Here is a 22,045-nt window from a genome sequence, read left to right on the forward strand (position 1 = left end):
GCCAGAATGCTCCTTAGAAGCGAGGATGGCAAGACTTCATCTCACATGCTTTGGACATGTTATCAGGAGGGACTAGTCCCTGGAGAAGGACATCATGTTTGGTAAAGTAGAGGGTCAGTGAAAAAGAGTATGACCCTTAATAAGACAGATTGACACAGTGGCTACGACAATGAGCTCAAACATAAGAATTATTGTGGGGATGGGGGAGGTCTGGGCAGTTTTGTTCTGTGGTACATAGGGTCACTATGAGTCAGAACCAACTGGATGGCATCTAACAACATCATGAGACCCAGTAATTCTACTCCTATACCCATTGCCATGGAGTTGATTCCAACTCATATCAACCCTCTAGGACAGAGTAGAACTGCCCCATATGGTTTCCAAGGAGTGACTGGTGGATTCAAACTGCTGACCTTTGGGTTAGCAGCCAAGTTCTTAACCACTGTGCTACCAGGACTCCTCATACACCCTTTACATAGCCCCTCAAAAAGAAAGAAAACACACATCACACAAAAACGTGTACACAAATGTTCATATCAGCGTTCTTCATGACCACCCAGTAACCCAGTGCCTTCGAGTCAATTCCAACATAGCAACCGTATAAGACAGAGTAGAACTGCCCCATAGTTTCCACGGAGCGCCTGGTTGATTCGAACTGCTGATCCTTTAGCTAGCAGCTGTAACACTTAACCACTACGCCACCAGGGTTTCCTCATAATGACCAGAAAATGGAAATAACCCAATTGTTCATCAACTGAAAAATGGATAAATAAAACATGGTATATCCATAGGATTGATTATTATTTGGCAATAAAGAGGAATGAAGTTCTGATGTACACTACAACATGGATTAACCTTGAAAATATTATGCTAAGTGAAATAATCTAGAAAAAAAAAAAAGACTACATATTATATTATTCTATTTAAATAAAGGTCCATAATAGGCAAATCTATAGAGACAGAAATTAGGACTGAGTGGGGTAGGAGGAATGGGAAGTAACTGCTAATGGTTTCCTTCAGGAGTGACAAAAATGTTCTAAAATCAGATTGTTGTAATGGCTGCACAACTCTGAATATAATAAATAAAAGCCATTGAATTGTACACTTTTTTTAAAATTGAACTTCAGGTGAAGGTTTACAGAACAAACTAGTTTCTCATCAAACAGTACACACATTGTTCTATGACATTGGTTAACAACCCCACAACATGTCAACACGCTCCCTTCGCAACCCTGGGTTCCTGATTACCAGCTTTCCTGTCCCTCCCACCTTCCAGTCCCTTCCCCAGGGCTGGCGCACCTCTTTAGTCTTGTTTTGTTCCATGGGTCTGTGCAATCTTTGGCTGAAGGGTGAACCTCTGGAGTGGCCTCATTACTGAGCTGAAAGGGTGTCCGGGGCCATACTCTCAGGGTTTCTCTGTCAGGCCAGCAAGTCTGGTCTTTCTTTTTAAGTTAGAATTTTGTTCTACATTTTTCTCCAGCTCTGTCCAGGACCTTCTATTGTGATCCCTGTCAGAGCGGTCAGTGGTGGTAGCCAGGTACCATCTAGTTGTACTGGACTCAGTCTGGTGCAGGCTGTGATAGATGTGGTCCATTCATCTTTTGGACTAATCTTTCCCTCGTGTCTTTGGTTTTCTTCATTCTTCCTTGCTCCTGAAGGGGTGAGACCAGTGGAGTATCCTAGATGGCCGTTCACAGGCTTTTAAGGCCCCAGACACTACTCACCAAAGTAGAATATAGAACATTTTCTTTATCAACTCTGTTATGCCAATTGAGCTAAATGTTCCCCGAGACTATGGTCCCCGCGACTCTTGTGAATTGTACACTTTTAAATGAGTGAATTGTATAGAATGTGAATTATAACTCAATAAAACTGTAAACACTTTTCTTTAAAAAGGTAGCAGCTAGAGTTGGCTCACACACTAGTTTTCCAGCCCTTTCTCTACCATGTTGAGGGAAACATTTTCTTTCTTATTACCAATAATTTAGAGAGTTACTGACGATGTCCCTCAAGCATTAAGGGTCATCAAATTTAGAGAAGCTTCTATTTTCTTTCCATGGTGTAGATTTTGGGACATTTCAAGTTTTCTTGGACACAAAATGTTTTTAAACACTCCTTGGATTAGCAACATTCAGTAACCATTTGCTGTCAACATCCTTACTGTAGGGGGAATATTCTGAGCTTTATATTGTCTTTGATGTTGTCAACATTTCATTTCAAATCAGAAAGAAATTCAAATGATTTTCCTTCCAATGTGCTGGTTGGATTCATGCCTCTTCATTAATGGGATTGTCAAATACTCCAAGAACCTGTCCATTGTTTCTTTTTGATATTTCTTTCTTTCTCCTCATGAATCACGGCTTTTGGTTTGATCTGAAACCTTTTTTGTTGCAATTCACTTTTTTTTTAATTAATTTTTATTAACCTTCAAGTGAACATTTACCATTCCAATCAGTCTGTCACATGTAAGTTTACATACATCTTACTCCCTTCTCCCACTTGCTCTCCCCCTATTGAGCCAGCCCTTTCAGTCTCTCGTTTCGTGCCAGTTTTGCCGTCTTCCCTCTCTCTCTATCTTCCCATCCCCCCTCCAGTCAAGAGTTGCCAACACACTCTCCAGTGTCCACCTGATTTAATTAGTTCACTCTTCATCAGCATCTCTCTCCTCCCCACTGACCAGTCCTTTTCATGTCTGATGAGTTGTCTTCGGGGATGGTTCCTGTCCTGTGCCATCAGAAGGTCTGGGGACCATTGCCTCCGGGATTCCTCTAGTCGCAGTCATACCATTAAGTATGGTCTTTTTATGAGAATTTGGGGTCTGTATCCCATTGGTCTCCTGTTCCCTCAGGAGTTGTCTGTTGTGCTCCCTGACAGGGCAGACATCGATTGTGGCCGGGCACCAACTACTTCTTCTGGTCTCAGGATACTGTAGGTCTCTGGTTCATGTGGCCCTTTCTGTTTCCTGGGTTCTTAGTTGTCGTGTGACCTTGGTGTTCTTCCTTTGCCTTTGCTCCAGGTGGGTTGAGACCAATTGATGTATCTTAGATGGCTGCTTGTTGGCATTTCAGGACCCCAGACGCCACATTTCAAAGTGGGATGCAGAATGTTTTCATAATAGAATTATTTTGCCCATTGACTTAGAAGTCCCCTCAAACCATGTTCCCCAGACCCCAGCCCCTGCTCCGCTGACTTTTGAAGCATTCATTTTATCCCGGAAACCTCTTTGCTTTTAGTCCAGTCCAATTAGGCTGACCTTCCTTGTATTGAGTGTTGTCTTTCCCTTCATCCAAAGCAGTTCTTATCTACCGAATGATCAATAAAAAACCCGCTCCCTCCCTCCCTCCCTCTCCCCTTTGTAACCACAAAAGTATGTGTTCTTCTCCGTTTTTTCTATTTCTCAAGATCTTATAATAGTGGTCTTATACAATATTTGTCCTTTTGCCTCTGACTCATTTCGCTCAGCATAATGCCTTCCAGATTCCTCCATGTTATGAAATGTTTCAGAGATTCGTCACTGTTCTTTATCGATGCGTAGTATTCCGTTGTGTGACTATACCACAATTTATTTACCCATTCATCCGTTGACGGACATCTTGGTTGCTTCCAGCTTTTTGCTATTGTAAACAGAGCTGCAATAAACATGGGTGTGCATATATCTGTTTGTGTGAAGGCTCTTGTATCTCTAGGGTATATTCCGAGGAGTGGGATTTCTGGGTTGTATGGTAGTTCTATTTCTAACTGTTTAAGATAACGCCAGATGGATTTCCAAAGTGGTTGTACCATTTTACAATCCCACCAGCAGTGTATGAGAGTTCCAATCTCTCCGCAGCCTCTCCAACATTTATTATTTTGTGTTTTTTGGATTAATGCCAGTCTAGTTGGTGTGAGATGGAATCTCATCGTAGTTTTAATTTGCATTTCTCTAATGGCTAATGATCGGGAGCATTTTCTCATGTATCTGTTGGCTGCCTGAATATCTTCTTTAGTGAAATGTGTGTTCATATCCTTTGCCCACTTCTTGATTGGGTTGTTTGTCTTTTTGTGGTTGAGTTTTGACAGAATCATGTAGATTTTAGAGATCAGGCGCTGGTCTGAGATGTCATAGCTGAATATTCTTTCCCAGTCTGTAGGTGGTCTTTTTACTCTTTTGGTGAAGTCTTTAGATGAACATAGGTGTTTGATTTTTTAGGAGCTCCCAGTTATCTGGTTTCTCTTCATCATTTTTGGTAATGTTTTGTATTCTGTTTATGCCCTGTATTAGGGCTCCTAGGGTTGTCCCTATTTTTTCTTCCATGATCTTTATCGTTTTAGTCTTTATGTTTACGTCTTTGATCCACTTGGAGTTAGTTTTTGTGCATGGTGTGAGGTATGGGTCCTGTTTCATTCTTTTGCAAATGGATATCCAGTTATGTCAGCACCATTTGTTAAAAAGACTATCATTTCCCCAATTGACTGACACTGGTCCTTTGTCAAATATCAGCTGCTCATACATGGATGGATTTATATCTGGATTCTCAATTCTGTTCCATTGGTCTATGTGCCTGTTGTTGTACCAGTACCAGGCTGTTTTGACTACTGTAGCTGTATAATAGGTTCTGAAATCAGGTAGAGTGAGGCCTCCCACTTTCTTCTTCTTTTTCAGTAATGCTTTGCTTATCTGGGGGTTCTTTCCCTTCCATATGAAATTGGTGATTTGTTTCTCTATCCCCTTAAAATATGACATTGGAATTTGGATTGGAAGTGCGTTATATGTATAGATGGCTTTTGGTAGAATAGACATTTTTACTATGTTAAGTCTTCCTATCCATGAGCAGGGTATGTTTTTCCACTTAAGTATGTCCTTTTGAATTTCTTGTAGCAGAGCTTTGTAGTTTTCTTTGTATAGGTCTTTTACATCCTTGGTAAGATTTATTCCTAACTATTTTATCTTCTTGGGGGCTACTGTGAATGGTATTGATTTGGTCATTTCCTCTTCGGTGTTCTTTTTGTTGATGTAGAGGAATCCAAGTGATTTTTGTATGTTTATTTTATAACCTGAGACTCTTCCAAACTCTTCTAGTAGTTTCAGTAGTTTTCTGGAGGATTCCTTAGGGTTTTCCATGTATACGATCATGTCATCTGCAAATAGTGATAGCCTTACTTCCTCCTTGCCAGTCTGGATACCCTTTATTTCTTTGTCTAGCCTAATTGCCCTGGCTAGGACTTCAAGTACGATGTTGAATAAGAGCGGTGATAAAGGGCATCCTTGTCTGGTTCCCGTTCTCAAGGGAAATGCTTTCAGGTTCTCTCCATTTAGAGTGATATTGGCTGTTGGCTTTGCATAGATGCCCTTTATTATGTTGAGGAATTTTCCTTCAATTCCTATTTTGGTAAGAGTTTTTATCATAAATCGGTGTTGAACTTTGTCAAATGCCTTTTCTGCATCAATTGATAAGATCATGTGGTTTTATCTTTTGTTTTATTTATGTGATGGATTACATTAATGGTTTTTCAGATATTAAACCAGCCTTGCATACCTGGGATAAATCCCACTTGATCAGGGTGAATTATTTTTTTGATGTGTTGTTGGATTCTATTGGCTAGAATTTTGTTGAGGATTTTTGCATCTATGTTCATGAGGGATATAGGTCTAAAATTTTCTTTTTTTGTAATGTCTTTACCTGGTTTTGGTATCAGGGAGATGGTAGCTTCATAGAATGAGTTGGGTAGTATTCCGTCTTTTTCTATGCTTTGAAATACCTTCAGTAGTAATGGTGTTAAGTCTTCTCTGAAGGTTTGGTAGAACTCTGCAGTGCAGCCGTCTGGGCCAGGACTTTTTTTTGTTGGAAGTTTTTTGATTACCGTTTCAATCTCTTTTTTTGTTATGGGTCTATTTAGTTGTTCTACTTCTGAATGTGTTAGTTTAGGTAGGTAGTATTTTTCCAAGAATTTATCCATTTCTTCTAGGTTTTCAAATTTGTTAGAGTACAATTTTTCGTAGTAATCTGAAATGATTCTTTTAATTTCATTTGGCTCTGTTGTGATGTGGTCCTTCTTGTTTCTTATTTGGGTTATTTGTTTCCTTTCCTGTTTTTCTTTAGTCAGTCTAGCCAATGGTTTATCAATTGTGTTAATTTTTTCAAAGAACCAGCTTTTGGCTTTGTTAATTCTTTCAATTGTTTTTCTGATCTCTAATTCATTTAGTTCAGCTCTAATTTTTATTATTTGTTTTCTTCTGGTGCCTGATAGGTTCTTTTGTTGCTCACTTTCTATTTGTTCAAGTTGTCGGGACAGTTCTCTGATTTTGGCTCTTTCTTCTTTTTGTATGTGTGCATTTATCGATATAAATTGGCCTCTGAGAACTGCTTTTGCTGTGTCCCAGAGGTTTTGATAGGAAGTACTTTCATTCTCGTTGCTTTCTAAGAATTTCCTTATTCCCTCCTTGATGTCTTCTATAACCCAGTCTTTTTTCAGGAGGGTATTGTTCATTTTCCAAGTATTTGATTTCTTTTCCCTAGTTTTTCTGTTATTGATTTCTAGTTTCATTGCCTTGTGGTCTGAGAAGATGCTTTGTAATATTTCGATGTTTTGGATTCTGCAAAGATTTGTTTTATGACCTAATATGTGGTCTATTCTAGAGAATGTTCCATGTGCGCTAGAAAAAAGAGTATATTTTGCAGCAGTTGGGTGGAGAGTTCTGTATAAGTCAATGAGGTCAAGTTGGTTGATTGTTGTAAGTAGGTCTTCCGTGTCTCTATTGAGCTTCTTACTGGATGTCCTGTCCTTCTCCAAAAGTGGTGTGTTGAAGTCTCCTACTATAAATGTGGAGGTGTCTATCTCACTTTTCAATTCTGTTAAAATTTCATTTATGTATCTTGCAGCCCTGTCATTGGGTGCATAAATATTTAATATGGTTATGTCTTCCTGATCAATTGTCCCTTTTATCATTATATAGTGTCCTTCTTTATCCTTTGTGGCAGATTTAAGTCTAAAGTCTATTTTGTCAGAAATTAATACTGCTACTCTTCTTTTTTGCTTATTGTTTGCTTGATATATTTTTTTCCATCCTTTGAGTTTTAGTTTGTTTGTGTCTCTAAGTCTAAGGTGTGTCTCCTGTAGGCAGCATATAGATGGATCGTGTTTCTTTATCCAGTCCGTGACTCTCTGTCTCTTTATTGGTGCATTTAGTCCATTTATATTCAGCGTAATTATAGATAAATAAGTTTTTAGTGCTGTCATTTTGATGCCTTTTCATGTGTGTTGTTGGCCATTTCATTTTTCCACATACTTTTTTGTGCTGAGACGTTTTTCTTAGTAGATTGTGAGATCCTCATTTTCATAATGTTTAACTTTATGTTAGTTGAGTCATTACGTTTTTCTTGGCTTTTTTCTTGAGTTATGGAATTGATATTCCTTTTTGTGGTTACCTTATTATTTACCCCTATTTTTCTAAGTAAAAACCTAACTTGTATCCTTCTATATCGCCTTGTATCACTCTCCATCTGGCAGTTCAATGCCTCCTATATTTAGTCCCTCTTTTTGATCATTGTGATCGTTTATCTATTGATTTCCATGATTCCCTGTTATGTGTATTATTTTCTTTCTTTCTTTATTTTTTAGAATTAATCTTAATTTGTTTGTTTTTGTGCTTTCCCTATTTGAGTTGCATTGATATCAGGACGTTCTGTTTTGTGACCTTGTATTGTGCTGGTACCTGATATTATTGGTCATCAGGCCAAACAATCTCCTTTAGCATTTCTTGCAGTCTTGGTTTAGTTTTTGCAAATTCTCTAAACTTGTCTTTATCTGTAAATATCTTAATTTCTCCTTCATATTTCAGAGAGAGTTTTGCTGGATATATGATCCTTGGTTGGCAGTTTTTCTCCTTCAGTGCTCTGTATATGTCGTCCCATTCCCTTCTTGCCTGCATGGTTTCTGCTGAGTAGTCTGAACTTATTCTTATTGATTCTCCCTTGAAGGAAACCTTTCTTTTCTCCCTGGCTGCTTTTAAAATTTTCTGTTTGTCTTTGGTTTTGGCAAGTTTGATGATTATATGTCTTGGTGTTTTTCTTTTTGGATCAATCTTAAATGGGGTTCGATGAGCATCTTGGATAGATATCCTTTCGTCTTTCATGATGTCAGGCAAGTTTTGTGTCAGGAGTTCTTCAACTATTTTCTCTGTGTTTTCTGTCCCCCCTCCCTGTTCTGGGATTCCAATCACTCACAAGTTATCCTTCTTGATAGAGTCCCACATGATTCTTAGGGTTTCTTCATTTTTTTAATTCTTTTATCTGATTTTTTTTCAGCTATGTTGGTGTTGATTCCCTGGTCCTCCAGAAGTCCCAGTCTACATTCTAATTGCTCGAGTCTGCTCCTCTGACTTCCTATTGCGTTGTCTAATTGTGTAATTTTATTGTTAATCTTTTGGATTTCTACATGCTGTCTCTCTATGGATTCTTGCAACTTATTGATTTTTCCACTATGTTCTTGAATAATCTTTTTGAGTTCTTCAACAGTTTTATCAGTGTGTTCCTTGGCTTTTTCTGCAGTTAGCCTAATTTCATTTGTGATATCTTTAAGCATTCTGTAAATTAGTTTTTTATATTCTGTATCTGATAATTCCAGGATTGTATCTTCATTTGGGAAAGATTTTGATTCTTTTGTTTGGGGGGTTGGAGAAGCTGTCATGGTCTGTTTCTTTATGTGGTTTGATATGGACTGCTGTCTCCGAGCCATCACTGGGAAACTAGTTTTTCCAGGTAATCAGCTAAAAAAAAAATGCAGTCAGATCCCTATCTGAATTCTCCCTCTGGCTCAGGGTATTTGGATGTTAATGGAGCTGCCTGGGGAGGGTGGGGGAGGGATCAGAGAGCTAGGAGTGTAGCACCTCAGAATATAGAGCTGATCCCCGCGTTCACGCTCCACCCACACCCGCCAAAATCCTGGCGGGACGGCTCCCTGGCTGGGACGCTGCTCTCCCTGCTCCAAGACCAGTCACTTCCTCTCGGGGACATCTCCCTCCAGTGCTCCGCTCCACTCGCGCGAGCTGGGTGGGCGTCGCCTGCACGAACATCTGGGCCCGCCCCCGGGGTCAATTCAGGGGAATATAACTGGTCCCCGCGCTCACGCCCCGCCCGCTCCCGCCAAAATCCCAGTGGGACGGCTCCCCGGCTGGGATGCTGCTCTCCCCGCTCCGAGACCAGTCACTTCCTCCCGGGGACTTCTCCCTCCGGTGCGCTGCGCCGCACGCGCGAACTGGGTGGGTGTCGCCAGCACGAACGTCTGGCCCCCCCCGGGGTCACTTTAGGGAAATATAGCTGATCCCCACGCTGGCGCCACGCCTGCTCCCCGCCAAACCCCCGGCGGGACGGCTCCCCGGCTGGGACGCTGCTCTCCCCGCTCCAAGATCAGTCACTGCCTCCCGGGGACTTCTCCCACCGGCTGCGCCACTACGCTGCCCGCACCAACTGGCTAGGCTCCCTCCCGGGATGAGTTCGGGGGCTAGGGCTGGGCCCCTTGTCTGTGCCGTCTGCCCCTCTGGGCTCTGCCCCAAATCAGGCTCCGACGGTCACCTACCTGGTACGCTGGCTCCTGGTTCTGAAAACAATCGGTCTGCCCGCATTTGTTCGTTCTCCATCTCTAAGTCTGTGTTTGTTGTTCAGAGTTCGTAGATTGTTATGTCTGTGATCGATTCACTTGTTTTTCCGAGTCTTTGTTGCAAGAGGGATCTGCGGTAGCGTTCACCTAGTCCGCCATCTTGGCCCCGCCTCGCAATTCACTTTTTGAAGTTAGGGTTATTTCTATTGATTTCTTCACTCATTTTTATTAGTTTTGTTCCACATTCCATTCATTTTAATCTAATTTTTCTCTCCTTTCTTTAATAAATATGTCTGAAAATGATAAAGAAGTTACCCTTTATATAAATATCCACATCAGGACCCTGTGATTTCACCCTTGTTTTATTGAAGCATCCCAAAGCAACTTTCAAAAATGCAGTTAAACTGGTATATTGAGGCTTCATCAACATTTTGAATAAACTTTTTGCATCTCGTTCACATTCAGACTCCTCTTTTGGTCTTTGAAAATTTGATTTAGAAGCCCTTTATTTTTTGTCATACTTATGTTGTGAGGCTCAAACATCTTTTCAACCACCAGATTATCTCGTTACACTTCACCTTCTAAAGAAAAATCCAAGTTGGATCTGTGTTTAAAATACTCTATCTACAAGACAGCCACCTCCACCCCCCTAAAAAAAAGCTGTTGTAAATATAGAAGTAGTCACAACCTTATGTATAGATAAGGCACCTTTTTCTCCAATGAGGTGAGGAGACTGGGCTGCTTGTGAAACATATTCTACGATACCCTGAGGGACAACACTGGCTGAGTGGGTGAGTTGGCACAGTGGCAGTAGGAGGATTTCTGAAAGCTATTCCTACACCCGGACGGCTACAATAACTATACATGTTAGAAACTGAGAACCCTGTAAATAAGCCAATTGTTGTTGTTGTTAGGTGCTGTCGAGTCTGTTCCGAATTATAGCAACCCTAGGCACAACAGAATGAAACACTGCCCGGTCCTGAGCCATCCTTACAATTGTTGTCATGCTTGAGCTTATTGTTGTAGCCACTGTGTCTATCCACCTCGTTGAGGGTCTTCTTCTTTTCTGCTGACCCTGTACTCTGCCAAGCATGATGTCCTTCTCCAGGGACTGATCCCTCCTGACAACATGTCCAAAGTATGTAAGACACAGTCTCACCACCCTTGCCTCTAAGGAGCATTCTGGCTGTACTTCTTCTAAGACAGATTTGTTCATTCTTTTGGCAGTCCATGGTATATTCAATATTCTTTGCCAACACCACAATTCATAAGGCGTCAATTCTTCTTTGGTCTTCCTTATTCATCGTCCAGCTTTCACATGCATATGATGTGATTGAAAATACCATGGCTTGGGTCAGGCGCACCTTAGTCTTCAAGGTGACATCTTTGCTCTTCAACACTTGAAAGAGGTCCTTTGCTGCAGATTTACCCAATGCAACGCGTCTTTTGATTTCTTGACTGCTGCTTCCGTGGCTGTTGACTACGGATCCAAGTAAAATGAAATCCTTGACAACTTCAATCTTTTCTCCATTTTTCATGATGTTGCTCACTGGTCCGGTTGTGAGGATTTTTGTTTTATGTTGAGGTACAATCCATACTGAAGGCTGTGGTCTTTGATGTTCATTAGTAAGTGCTTCAAGTCCTCTTCACCTTCAGCAAGCAAGGTTGTATCATCTGCATAACGCAGGTTGTTAACGGCTCTTCCTCCAATCCTGATGCCCCGTTCTTCTTCATATAGTCCAGCTGAGCAAATAATATGAGAAGCTGGACTATATGAAGAAATAAACCAATACATGTACCCAAATCTAAACTTCCCCTAGCCAGAGTCTCAACAGCCTCAGGCCACCCTGATGCCAGGAAGAGAGTGTGTCAGAGGGGAAGTGGGAGTTGACAAAATAAAGCACACACAAAAAGACAGCATATAGGGTTTATTTCGGCAGTTAAGCTGTATGGATACAGGGAGACCTTTCTGTTCAGAAAAACAGGAAGGCTCGTCTCAGGCTAGTTTTAATGAGTTTTTAAGGAGAAAGGGAGGAAATACAGAGTAGAAGATTAAACATTGGCTAACCTTTCACATGAATGATTGAATCACACTCCCTGCCCTACGCGGGGTCAGCTGATATCAGGCTATCAGGTGGCCTGGCCAGCCCCGCTGCTCATTTGCACAAATCCTCACTTGTTGTCTGGAAGTTTTAAATAATACCCACTGCGTCAAGTTGATTCTGACTTATAGCCACTTAAAGAACAGAGTAGAACTGCTCTATAGGGTTTCCATTGCTGTAGATCTTTATAGAAGCAGACTGCCACATCTTTCTCCCACAGAGTGGCTGGTGGGTTTGAACTACCTACTTTTCAGTTCGCAGCCAAGAGCTTTAATGACTGTACCACCAGGTCTCCTTTTAAATAATAAAGGCACTTGAATTTCCAAGGTTTTAGAGAAGTCTCTCAGGAAAAAAGGGAAAGACCAAATTACTTTGGGTAAAGTTAAATTCTTTGCACAAGGTAAACTTTGAGCAAGTTTTTGTTTAAGACATGTCTTGTCATAAAGGGGGTTTGTGAGATTCATGATTACTATGTCTCTTATATTTCTGTTTATCTGTTCTTGGTTGTATTTCCCATTGCCATCGAGTCAATTATGACTCATAAAAAAAATTTTTTTTTTTTTTTTTATGATAGCGACTCTATAAATCATAGCGACTCTATAGGACAGAGTAAAACTACCCATAGGGTTTCCAAGGAGTGGCTTGGGGAGTCAAACTGCTGACCATTTGGTTAGCAGTGGAGCTCTTTACCCACTATGCCACCAGGGCTTGATGGCAACAGGTTTGGGTATATACTGAGGAATCTGTCAACCTGGTCCTCAGTTTTTATCATAAACAGAGTGAACTGATCTTAACTGATCATCATTAAAATTAAACATATAAGTATGTGAAAACATTGCTTGGAAAGCGCCCATGCCAGTGAGGGGCCAGTAGCTGGAGTATCACTCGCTTCATGGTAAAACACCTCTGCTCCCTCCTCAAAACCATTTGCTGGCTCCCCACCAGTGCAAAGATGAGGACTAAACCCTACATACCCCTCCAGCTTCTTCTCCTACCACCACACCGGGCACTGCAGCACTGACTGTTCCCTTTCCTCCTACTTGTGTACACATCTCTGCTTAGGAAGCTTGTGGCTCCCCTTCCTTCCCAACACTTACCCAGTGTAGAGGACACTGTGGTGGCCACCCAGCACCCTCTCCAGGCCCAACGAACTCAGCCCCCAGCTACTGAACGTGTTTTGGTTGCTTGTGGTTCACGGCTGAGTCCCTCTCTAGAACTGCCCTCAGCCAAAGAGATGCCTAGCCCAAAGTCATGCCCCTTTCCTGGGGACAACCCATAGCCAATGACTGGTCAGCACTGCACACATACATTGCTTCAACTGGTACAACTCTGAAGAACCAGCCCAGCTCTAGAGCTCCCCTTGGGATGGGTTGAGGCCTGTATTGTGCCTGTATCACTGTTCAACGGCTCACTCTCCGCATGGGTGTTGATCCTAAAAGCATCCCCAGTCAAAACCCTGCACTCAAACCTCTGCCCCAGAGCCTGTCTCCAGGACACTGTGCTCCTGTGTCCATGCTTGACTCACTCTCATGTGCCCCCTCCTGGTCCTCTTCTCCAAGCAAGCCCTTTCTCACCCCACTACCTTTGTACACATCTCTGCTTGGCAACCTTCTCCTCATCCTTCCTAACAAAGCCTCGTCCCCTTTAAGAACCGATGGAAACACTCCCACGTCAGCCTCTGGCAGGAGCCTGAGCCACGGGAGGCACTTCAGAGGTGGCTATTTGCTGGGTTCTCCTTCCCCAAGCTCTGGCGAGGGTGTCAAGGGCTCCACCCCCAGGCTGGGTTCCTGCCGAGGTTCACAGCCAGCAATCCCATCAGGAGCTATCTGGGGCCAGGCAGGCTTGGTTCCAGCCCATCCAGTAGTTACGCTGGCCTCCTCATTTCTGGGTCATGTTACCTCATCTCTCACACAGAAGTTCCTCTCACTCGACCATGGAGGGGTGAGGGCACAGAAAAGCTAGTTGGTGCCCCCACAGCAGGTGGTGCAAAGGGGGCTGAGAGGCAAGGAGGAGGGCCCAGGTAAGGGAGGGAGCCAGTGGTCCTGGTACCTCCGAAGGCTGTGACTGGTGCACAGCCTCTGAGTCACTGGTGTCTGTGGGAACTGGGAGCCTGGAGGCCACAGGAGGCCACAAACTGAGAATCACTGATCTAGATCAGGTTTCCACCTATGCTCCTCATGACCCAGAGGAGGATGATCTGAGTCCTAACTCTGCCCGCTCGATCAGCACAACTCTGTTTTTTAATACATTAAATGACAATTTTATTTACTGGACTAAATGAGCAATGGGTCCTACCCTGGCCAAGTCAGTGGTTTCTGTGGGGAGAGGCGTTTTGGCCACAACTACCCGCCTTCCTCATGATGCCTCCCTAACCCATGGAAGAAGGAAGCCAGTCAGTGAGGGTGCAGCCATTCTTTAGCCCATATTCTCCCAGTGGCCAGTGTCACTGTGGGTGAAGGCCAGCCAGGCATCAGAAGAGGGGCTCCCACGGAGCTCCTACTCCTTAGGATGGGCTCACCTGCACAGGGCCTGATCCCTACTCTGCCCCCTTCTCACTGGTCTGGGAGGGCTGGGTAGGCATCCGTGCTTAGTAGTTTCATTTTCCTACTCAGTTTTTCCTGAGCTCCCTGCTGGGGCTGTGGCCCAGCCTGGCCTCTGAGCCAAGTGGTGAAGCGAATCACTTCTGGGCCCTGCTCCTTACAGCAAGCTCCTGTGGGGAGGAGGGCTACATGTCAGTTTTGGCTTTACCAGGCTACACCTCGAACTTCTTCCAACAGTTCTCGAGAGCCAACAGCCTTCATCTGAGGGCACAGACGAATCACATGGGGCACTTCTTAAAAATACCAATTCTCAGATTTTCAAATGAACGCTTGTATACGCACGCTCATTGCAGCATTATTCGCTATCATCAAAAGGTGGAAACAAGCCAAGTGTTCATCAACAGAGGAATGGATGAACAAAATTCGATCTATCCATACAATGGAATATTTTTCAGCCATAAAGAGAAATGAACTTCTGACACTTGCTATGGCATGGATGAACCTTGAAAACATTATGCTGAGTAAAAGATGCGAGTGACGAAAGGACAAATGTTGTGTGGCCGCATTTATGTGAAGTGTCCAGGATACGCAAATCTACAGAGACAGAAAGTAGATTAGTGGTTGCCAGGAGCTAGGGAGAAGGTGAATGGGGGATTCCTTTGGGGTGATCAAAATGTTCTGGAACTACATAGTGGTGAGGGTCGCCTAACAACGTGAATGGACTTACTGCCACTGAATTGTATACTTTAAAATGATGAATTTTATATTAAATGAATATTGCCACAATTAAAAAGGAGACCTGGTGGTGCAATGGTTAAGTACTCCGCTGCTTACCAAAAGTTTGGTGGGTCGAACCCACCCAGTGGCTCTGAGGGAGAAAGACCTGGTGATCTGCTTCTGTAAAACTTACAGCCAAGAAAACCTTATGGGGGAACACAACAGAGAGTCCTGGGGGGAGCAGGAGAAAAGTGGGCTGCAGAACTCAAATTCTAGTAAAGTGACCAGACTTAATGGTCTGACCGAGACTGGAGGAACCCTGGAAGACATGGCCCCTGGAGTCTCTGTTAGCCCAAAACTAAAACCATGCCCAAAGCTAACTCTTCAGACAAAGATTAGACTGGACTATAAGACATAAAACGTACTTGTGAAGAGAGTGCTTCTTAGCTCAAGAAGACTCATGAGACTACATGGTCTGGAGGCGAGATGAGAAGGCAGAAAGGGACAGGAGCTGGTTGAATGGACACAGGAAATCCGGGTGGAAAGGAGGAGTATGCTGTCACATTGTAGGGAGAGCAACTAGGGTCACATAACAATGTGAGTATAAATTTTTGTATGAGAAACTAACTTGAACTGTAAACTTTCACTTAAAGAACAATTTAAAAAGATAGAAAACCTTATGGGGCACTTCTACTCTGTCACATGGGATTGCTAAAGTCAAAATCAACTCCGATATAACTTGAAATCAACAGCAACAACCACATTAAAAATAACAAACAAAACAATCCCTGGGCCCAACCTCAAACCCACTGAACCAAAATCTTCAGGATTGGGCCTGGGAATCTGTATCTTTAAGAAGCTCTACTAGGGTCTTTAGGCCCAGATGATTTTGCGGGCCTTTCTCGGCCTCACGTCTTGGGGCATAAAATAGAGTCCACCCCCTCATCCCCACTGGTGCTGGTCTGTGTGGTCTCAGTGGAGTTGAGGCCAGTCTGCATATGCCAGGCCCCAGCAAGCGATTGGCCAATGGATGGGCATGTGACTTCATCTGAACCAATGAGAATCAGGCCCAAAATTTTGGCTGGGACTACAGGGAAAGAGAAGACTTTCTTTTTGCAGAGTTGCCAGAGGATGAAAGTGAGCCTGGGTCAGCTGGCAGGCAGCTATCATTTGACCTTAAGGGACGTGTCTGCCCAACAAGAATCAAACACCAAGGCCCTGGTGGATGGAAGGACAAAACCTCGTGCCGCACTCAGGACCCAGTGACCACTCAGACCCCAATGCTGCCTTCAAGTAGCTCTGACTCTGTGAGGTGACTTACAGCCACCCACAGTGTGCAGGGGGTGATGGGAGGCTGTCAGGAACCCAGAACCTGCATGGGGAGTTGGAAAGTCTCTTCTGAGGAGGGAATTCTTGAGTGGGTAGGCTTGTACTACTAAGCAGTGAGAAGAGCTCTGAGACAACAGGTTTGCTTCACAAGAAGACAATGCATTGGCAGCACAGGGGTGCAGAAACAATGATCTGTTGACTGTGAGGGAGTTATTCAAAAGGAGGCAAGGGTCTCTCGAGAAGGCTGCCAGCTGGGTGGTTCATGGGGACTTCCCTCTGCCCTGCCACACCCAGCCCGACTTACCTTGCCAGGTGCACACATGGTCCCATCCAGAGGGGGGCCCTTCTTGGTCTTGCAAAAGTAGGGGTTGTCAGGGTGGCTGCACCACAGCTGCTTGCAGGGGTCGAAGGTCCGGAACTGTAAGACAGCATGCAGCAGTAGCCCACTGATGACCACTGTGGGCTGCCCTGCCTAAGATGCCCCAGCTGGACTGCTGCCGAGCCATACAAAGCTTGGTTGCTGCTGACAGGCCTGTGTGGCCCGTGCGTGGTTCTGGGGCTGAGAGAACAGTGTTCCCACACACTGTCCAAGCCCCTGCCTGGCACAAAGGCTGGGTGGGCATCTCCCCTGCCCCTCAGGGCTGCCGGCTACAAGGGACTGCCACTGCAGGGTTCTTGAGCACCCACCATCCACCTGCCGTGGACTGCCCTCCTGATATCCCATGAAGTCTTCTTCTCCCCTCCCGCAAGCCCCGACCCCTGCTCTGACCTCTGTCCCTTGGGCCTCGCAATCACCTCTTTCCTGGCCATTCAGCCCCCTGTCCCTATAGCCCCTCCTCCACAATGTCCCTGAGGGAGCCACTGCCACTCCCCTATTCAAACCTTCCCAGAGCTCCCATCACCAAGAGAATGGAGCCCGCAGTGCTTCTCAGCCAGTAATGCAAGGCATTAGGCCACCTCCGCCAGTCCTCGAGCTCTACCACTTGCTCACTGTGTGGCCGTAGGGAGGTTACCTAATTTCTCTGGGTCTCAGCTTCCTCATCTGTAAAATGGGACTATTTTGCTTACTGGTCTCACACAGGATGGTCTTGATCAGCAAATACAGTCCATTCTTCCATTAGGGTCCTGCTAAATGGCTCTGCCCTCACACTCAGCCCCAGGGAACAACTGTTGCTCCTTTGCATGGATCTTGTCTGTCTCTAGGCCTTTGCAGGTGGGATTCCTCCTTTCTGCAATGCCTTCTCCTCCCCCTTAGCCCCTATGCCTGTTTTTCCTCGAAGAAGCTCTTCTGAACTCTTGAGCCAGCTCAGGGGCCTCTCCTGGGCTCTCACTGTCTCTTGCCACACCTGGTCACAGCCCTTGCTGTCCTGTGCACTCCCTGACAGGACCATGTCTGGACCAGCCAGGTGGGTGCTGGATGTCTCCCGGGTAAGGGGTAGGTGGGTGCAGAGGGAGATGCTGGGGCTTCTGTAGGACTGCTCTGCCCTCCCCTCACTACCCCCTGTCCTTACACTCTCCCCTATGAAATCCCTCGATTCCCAGGAGTTGCCCCGCACCAGCCTGCCTGCAAGAAGCCTGCCAGGACACGGGCGAACCCCTCCTCTGCCAGCCCTGCCTGCTGGCTCGCACACTCACCGCCGTGCACATCATGTAGCCCAGACCGAAGTCGAAGCGGCACTGCTCATTCATGGAGTAGTGCAGGCCGGGGAGCTGTGGCAGTGCTGGCCAGTCGTGGGCGAAGGGATCATCCCGCAGGCAGTCATATGAGCTGTAAAGGGGCACGTGGTACCACAAGGCAGCTGAGACCCTCTGGAGCCCTGCCTCTCTGTGCTGCCTCAGTCTCCCTGCTGCTTCTTTTTCCATGGTGTAAGATCCCCAGACCTGCCTGTCGGACCCCTGAGACCCTGGGATCCATGAACGGTGCAGCTTCCCCACCCACTTGGCCCAGGACCCTAGCCATGGGAGCAGGTGTGCGACCTGCCCTGTTCTCACCCCCCCTCCCCACACCTCTGGCTGGTAGACCAACAAGTCTGAGGGTTCAGGCTGGGCCCAGGTACTATGACCTGGGAGTGTGGGTACCCAGGATATCTCCTTCCTAAGCTGAGCCTGGCAGGATCCAGGAAGGGTGGTCCCCAGGCCCACCCCTGCCTGGAGGCTGAGGGAACCCTGGGGAGCTGTACTGGTACTCACTGGAGGTAGCGGCTTAGCTCCTGTTGGCTGCAGCGGGACCAGTGGAAGCGATGGAAGGCAGCCTGCACCAGGGGCGCCATGATGCTGCCTAGCCTCACTTCGTCACCACAGCGGTTGCCCTGCCCGTCGTGCTCCATGCCCAGCCTGTGAGGGAACCCAGACAGCCACAATGGACCCACCCCTGGCCACATTGATCTGCCGATGCCACCCCAGCCCAAAGGTCAGGACTGTTCCCCTGACTGCTGCTGACCAGGTCTGCCCCAAGCCTGATTCCCACCAGCTAGATTCTTACAGCCATGGGGTAGCATTTTAGGGGGTGAAAGGAAGCCCTCGTCCATCCCAGGGGTGAGACAGTGTCCTGTGGGCAGCTCTCTCGGGTATCTTGTTCCCCTAACTGGGTGCTGTTGTATTAGCTCTGCAGCCTGAGTTCCTAGGCACCCTCTCCACACGCTTATCTATGAGATTTCCTGGCAATGCTGGGCAGGGACGGTGCCTGGGGCATGTTCCTGGCTCTCTAACCTTGGACAAGCATCTTCTCAAGTCCCTGTTACTGCTCCAAATAATGGGGTAAGTGCCCTCTCTCCTGGTGGCTTGAATGGAGCTTGTAGTAAGGCCCCTGGCTCCTGCCTGGCCCAGGGGACCTCATCTGTTCCTTCAGCAGAAAATGGACTGAGCGCCTGCTGGACCCTGCAGAGCTGGGAGCACAGGTCATCATGTCCTAAGAGATGTTCCCACAGGGCAGGTCCCTCTCAAGGGCACAGAGGAGAAGTCAGTATGGGGTCTTGGGTGAACAACAAGGAATGCCAGGCCACTTACACATGGCCGGTCTCGTGGGCCACCACAAAGGCGGAGGAGAAGCCATCTTCATGGTTCAGGGTGCAGCTGCGGACCGGGTGGCACATTCCAGTGACAGGCGCATAGCCTGGGAGGAGACAAAAGGCAGCTCCAGCTCCCAGGTCCAGAGTCCTGCTGTGGCAGCCCCAGGCCCGGCCAAAGACCTGGATCAGAGGGCCCTGGCCTAACTCCTGAGTTCTTCTCCACGGGGCCCCAGTACCCCCACCATCCTCTGGACAGTTTCCCCTGAGTTTCCCAAGTCTTCTCTGGGATGCTATGAGACCCCAGCCAGACCCACAGGGGGCAGGAGTGAGGGCTGGTACAGAGGTATGAGCAGTGAGCCTCACAAAACCAAAAAAACTAAACCCACTGCCGTCAAGTTGATTCCGACTCATAGTGACCCTATAGGGCAGAGTAGAACTGCCCCGTAGAGTTTCCAAGGAGCGCCTGGCGGATCTGAACTGCCAACCTCTTGGTTAGCAGCCGTAGCACTTAACCACTACACCACCAGGGTTTCCGTGAGCCTCACAGCCCTGCTAAATCCCAAATAACAGCTGTGAGTAGGCAGCAGGGCACCAGCAGGTATGCAGCTGCCCAGAGGCTGACCCACTAAGAGGTGAGACCAGCTGCAACAGACGCGGCCTCCAGGGGTGTCCGAGGCAGCAGTAGGCCAGCGCCTCCGCATTCCTGGCTGAGAAGACTGTGTCACGTTCCTGCTGAAGGGTTTCTAGCCTCATCTTGCCTTCCATGCAGGAGATCTGGGTTTGACTCCCGGCCGGTGCCTCACAGGCAGCCACCACCCGTCTGTCGGTGGAGGCTTGCCTGTTGCTATGATGCTGCAAAGGTCTCAATGAAGCATCCAGACTAAGATGGACCCAATCATGGGGATGGTACAGGACTAGGCAGAGTTTCATTCTGTTGTGCATGGTGTCACCATGTGTCGGGGGCTTGCTTGATGGCAGCTAACAACAACAGTCTGTTGGGAAGGAGCTGGGCACTGGATGAGGAGCCCATGGGGAAAGGGGAATGGGGAGGGGCAATTGCAGCAATACCAAGGATCCCCCAGCCACATCTATTAATCAAGTGGCTTTTCACAGGTAACAGTGAGGAGCCACCATGGGTTTTTGTCAATCTAGTTACATTGTGTGGCCCAGGGGAACAGATGGAAATGGAGATGGACAAGGAGGGAGGGAAGGGCTGAGGGAAGAGGGGAAACAACCCGTGGCAGGAGGGTGAGAAGGCCTCCTCGTGGTCTGGGTGTGGTGGGCTGGGGCTGATCACAGGGACAAGAAGCCAGGGAAAGGTGAGGGTGGCTGAAGGTCATACACAGACCAAGTGACCGATTACTCAGTAAGCAAGGTATGCACAGGCTTACTTGTGCTAACTTACTAATCTGTAGTGCACAATTTCACCTGTTTTTCACCACATCAACCAGTGAGGATGGTATGCACATAAGCTGGTGTGTACCATGCTTACTGGTTAATCTGTCCCATACGGACCCCATATAAAACTGAGAAAAACCAGAGGATGGGCCTGAACACGGGTCACCGGTTCTCATCCAAGCAGACTGAAGCAGCTTGGACAAACTAAAGGAGTGCATGTGCTATGCGTGCCAAAGAGGGCCTTTGCCTTTACACCTGGAGTCTTCCTTGAGGCCCTGGGTGGTGCAAATGTTTAACATGCTGGCTGCTAAAGGAAACCTGGCAGTTCGAGTCCACCCAGAGGCATCTTGGAAGAAAGGCCAAAAAATCAGCCATCAAAACCCCTATGGAGCACAGTTCTACTCTGATACACATGGGCTTGCCACCAGTTGGAGTCGACTCCACAGCAGCTGGTTACTGTTTTCCTAGACGTCAGCCAAGCAGGGAGCCCCAACTTACAGACCCCCAACCTGGCCTCACCCCTCTCCGAATCCACTGGGAGATCCCAAGGCAATTGATCCAAAGGGCTGTAGTGGTTGCTAGACTTGTCTGTAAAAGTGTAGTAATCTACTCAGTGTCCTTTACCCTTGGAACAAACAGGAAAATCTGTGTAGATTTTGAGATACAGTGAAACCCGTGAGGGGTGAACCTGTGAGAGTAGAACAGTGGCCCATAGGGTTTTCAACAGCTAATTTTTCTGAAGTAGGTTGCCAGTCCTTTCTTCCAAGGTGCCTCTGGGTGGATTCAAATTGCCAACTTTTCCATTAGCAGCCCAGTGTGGTAATTGTTTACACCACCCAGGGATTCCTCAGCTTTAATAGATAATGCTGTACAGTTTTTCCTAAGTACTTGTTACAATTTACATTAATGTGAGAGCTACAGTCACCCCACATCCTCATAAAGACTTGGTGTTTTCAGTCTTTTTAATTTTGGCTGTCCCATTAGGTATGCCCTGGTATCGCACTGTGGTTTTAGTTTGCCTTTCCCTAATGGCTAGTGAGCGAGCCCTGGTAGTGCAATAGTTAAGCGCTCGGCTGCTAACCAAAAGGTTGGTGGTTCGAACCCATAGGAGAAAAGACCTGGAAATCTGTGCCTGTAAAGATTACAGCCTGGGAAACTCTATGAGGCAGTTCTAATCTGTCCTATACAGTTGTTATGAATTGGAATCAACTCAACAGCACACACCAACATCAGCAATGACTACTGGCTGAGGCATTGGTGGTTCTGTGGTACAAATCTCACTTGCCAGGCAGGAGACCCAGTTTGGATTCCAGGCCGATGCACCTTATGGGCAGCCACCATTCAGCTACCAGTGGAGGTTTGCCTGTTGCTATGA

The 22,045-nt window shown here is 46.3% G+C and overlaps 1 protein-coding gene across 4 annotated transcripts in view; it reads right to left on the reverse strand.

Moving 5' to 3' along the window:
- The window catches only part of ADAMTS2 (ADAM metallopeptidase with thrombospondin type 1 motif 2), a 311,700-nt gene that overhangs the window by 52,243 nt on the left and 237,412 nt on the right, over positions 1-22,045 (reverse strand). For 3 of the 4 annotated variants that reach the window (XM_064279254.1, XM_064279255.1, XM_064279256.1), the window contains exons 7-10: positions 19,271-19,376; positions 18,455-18,598; positions 17,900-18,032; positions 16,569-16,682 (exon numbers count right to left, since the gene is read on the reverse strand). In XM_064279254.1, coding sequence (XP_064135324.1) covers positions 16,569-16,682; positions 17,900-18,032; positions 18,455-18,598; positions 19,271-19,376 — 497 coding nt within the window. Of the gene's footprint in view, positions 1-14,207; positions 14,813-16,568; positions 16,683-17,899; positions 18,033-18,454; positions 18,599-19,270; positions 19,377-22,045 lie in introns of those variants that run through there. The other variant, XM_064279257.1, reaches the window with a different exon arrangement.

Source organism: Loxodonta africana, chromosome 2 (assembly GCF_030014295.1).
Source record: "Loxodonta africana isolate mLoxAfr1 chromosome 2, mLoxAfr1.hap2, whole genome shotgun sequence".
NCBI lineage: Eukaryota > Metazoa > Chordata > Mammalia > Proboscidea > Elephantidae > Loxodonta > Loxodonta africana.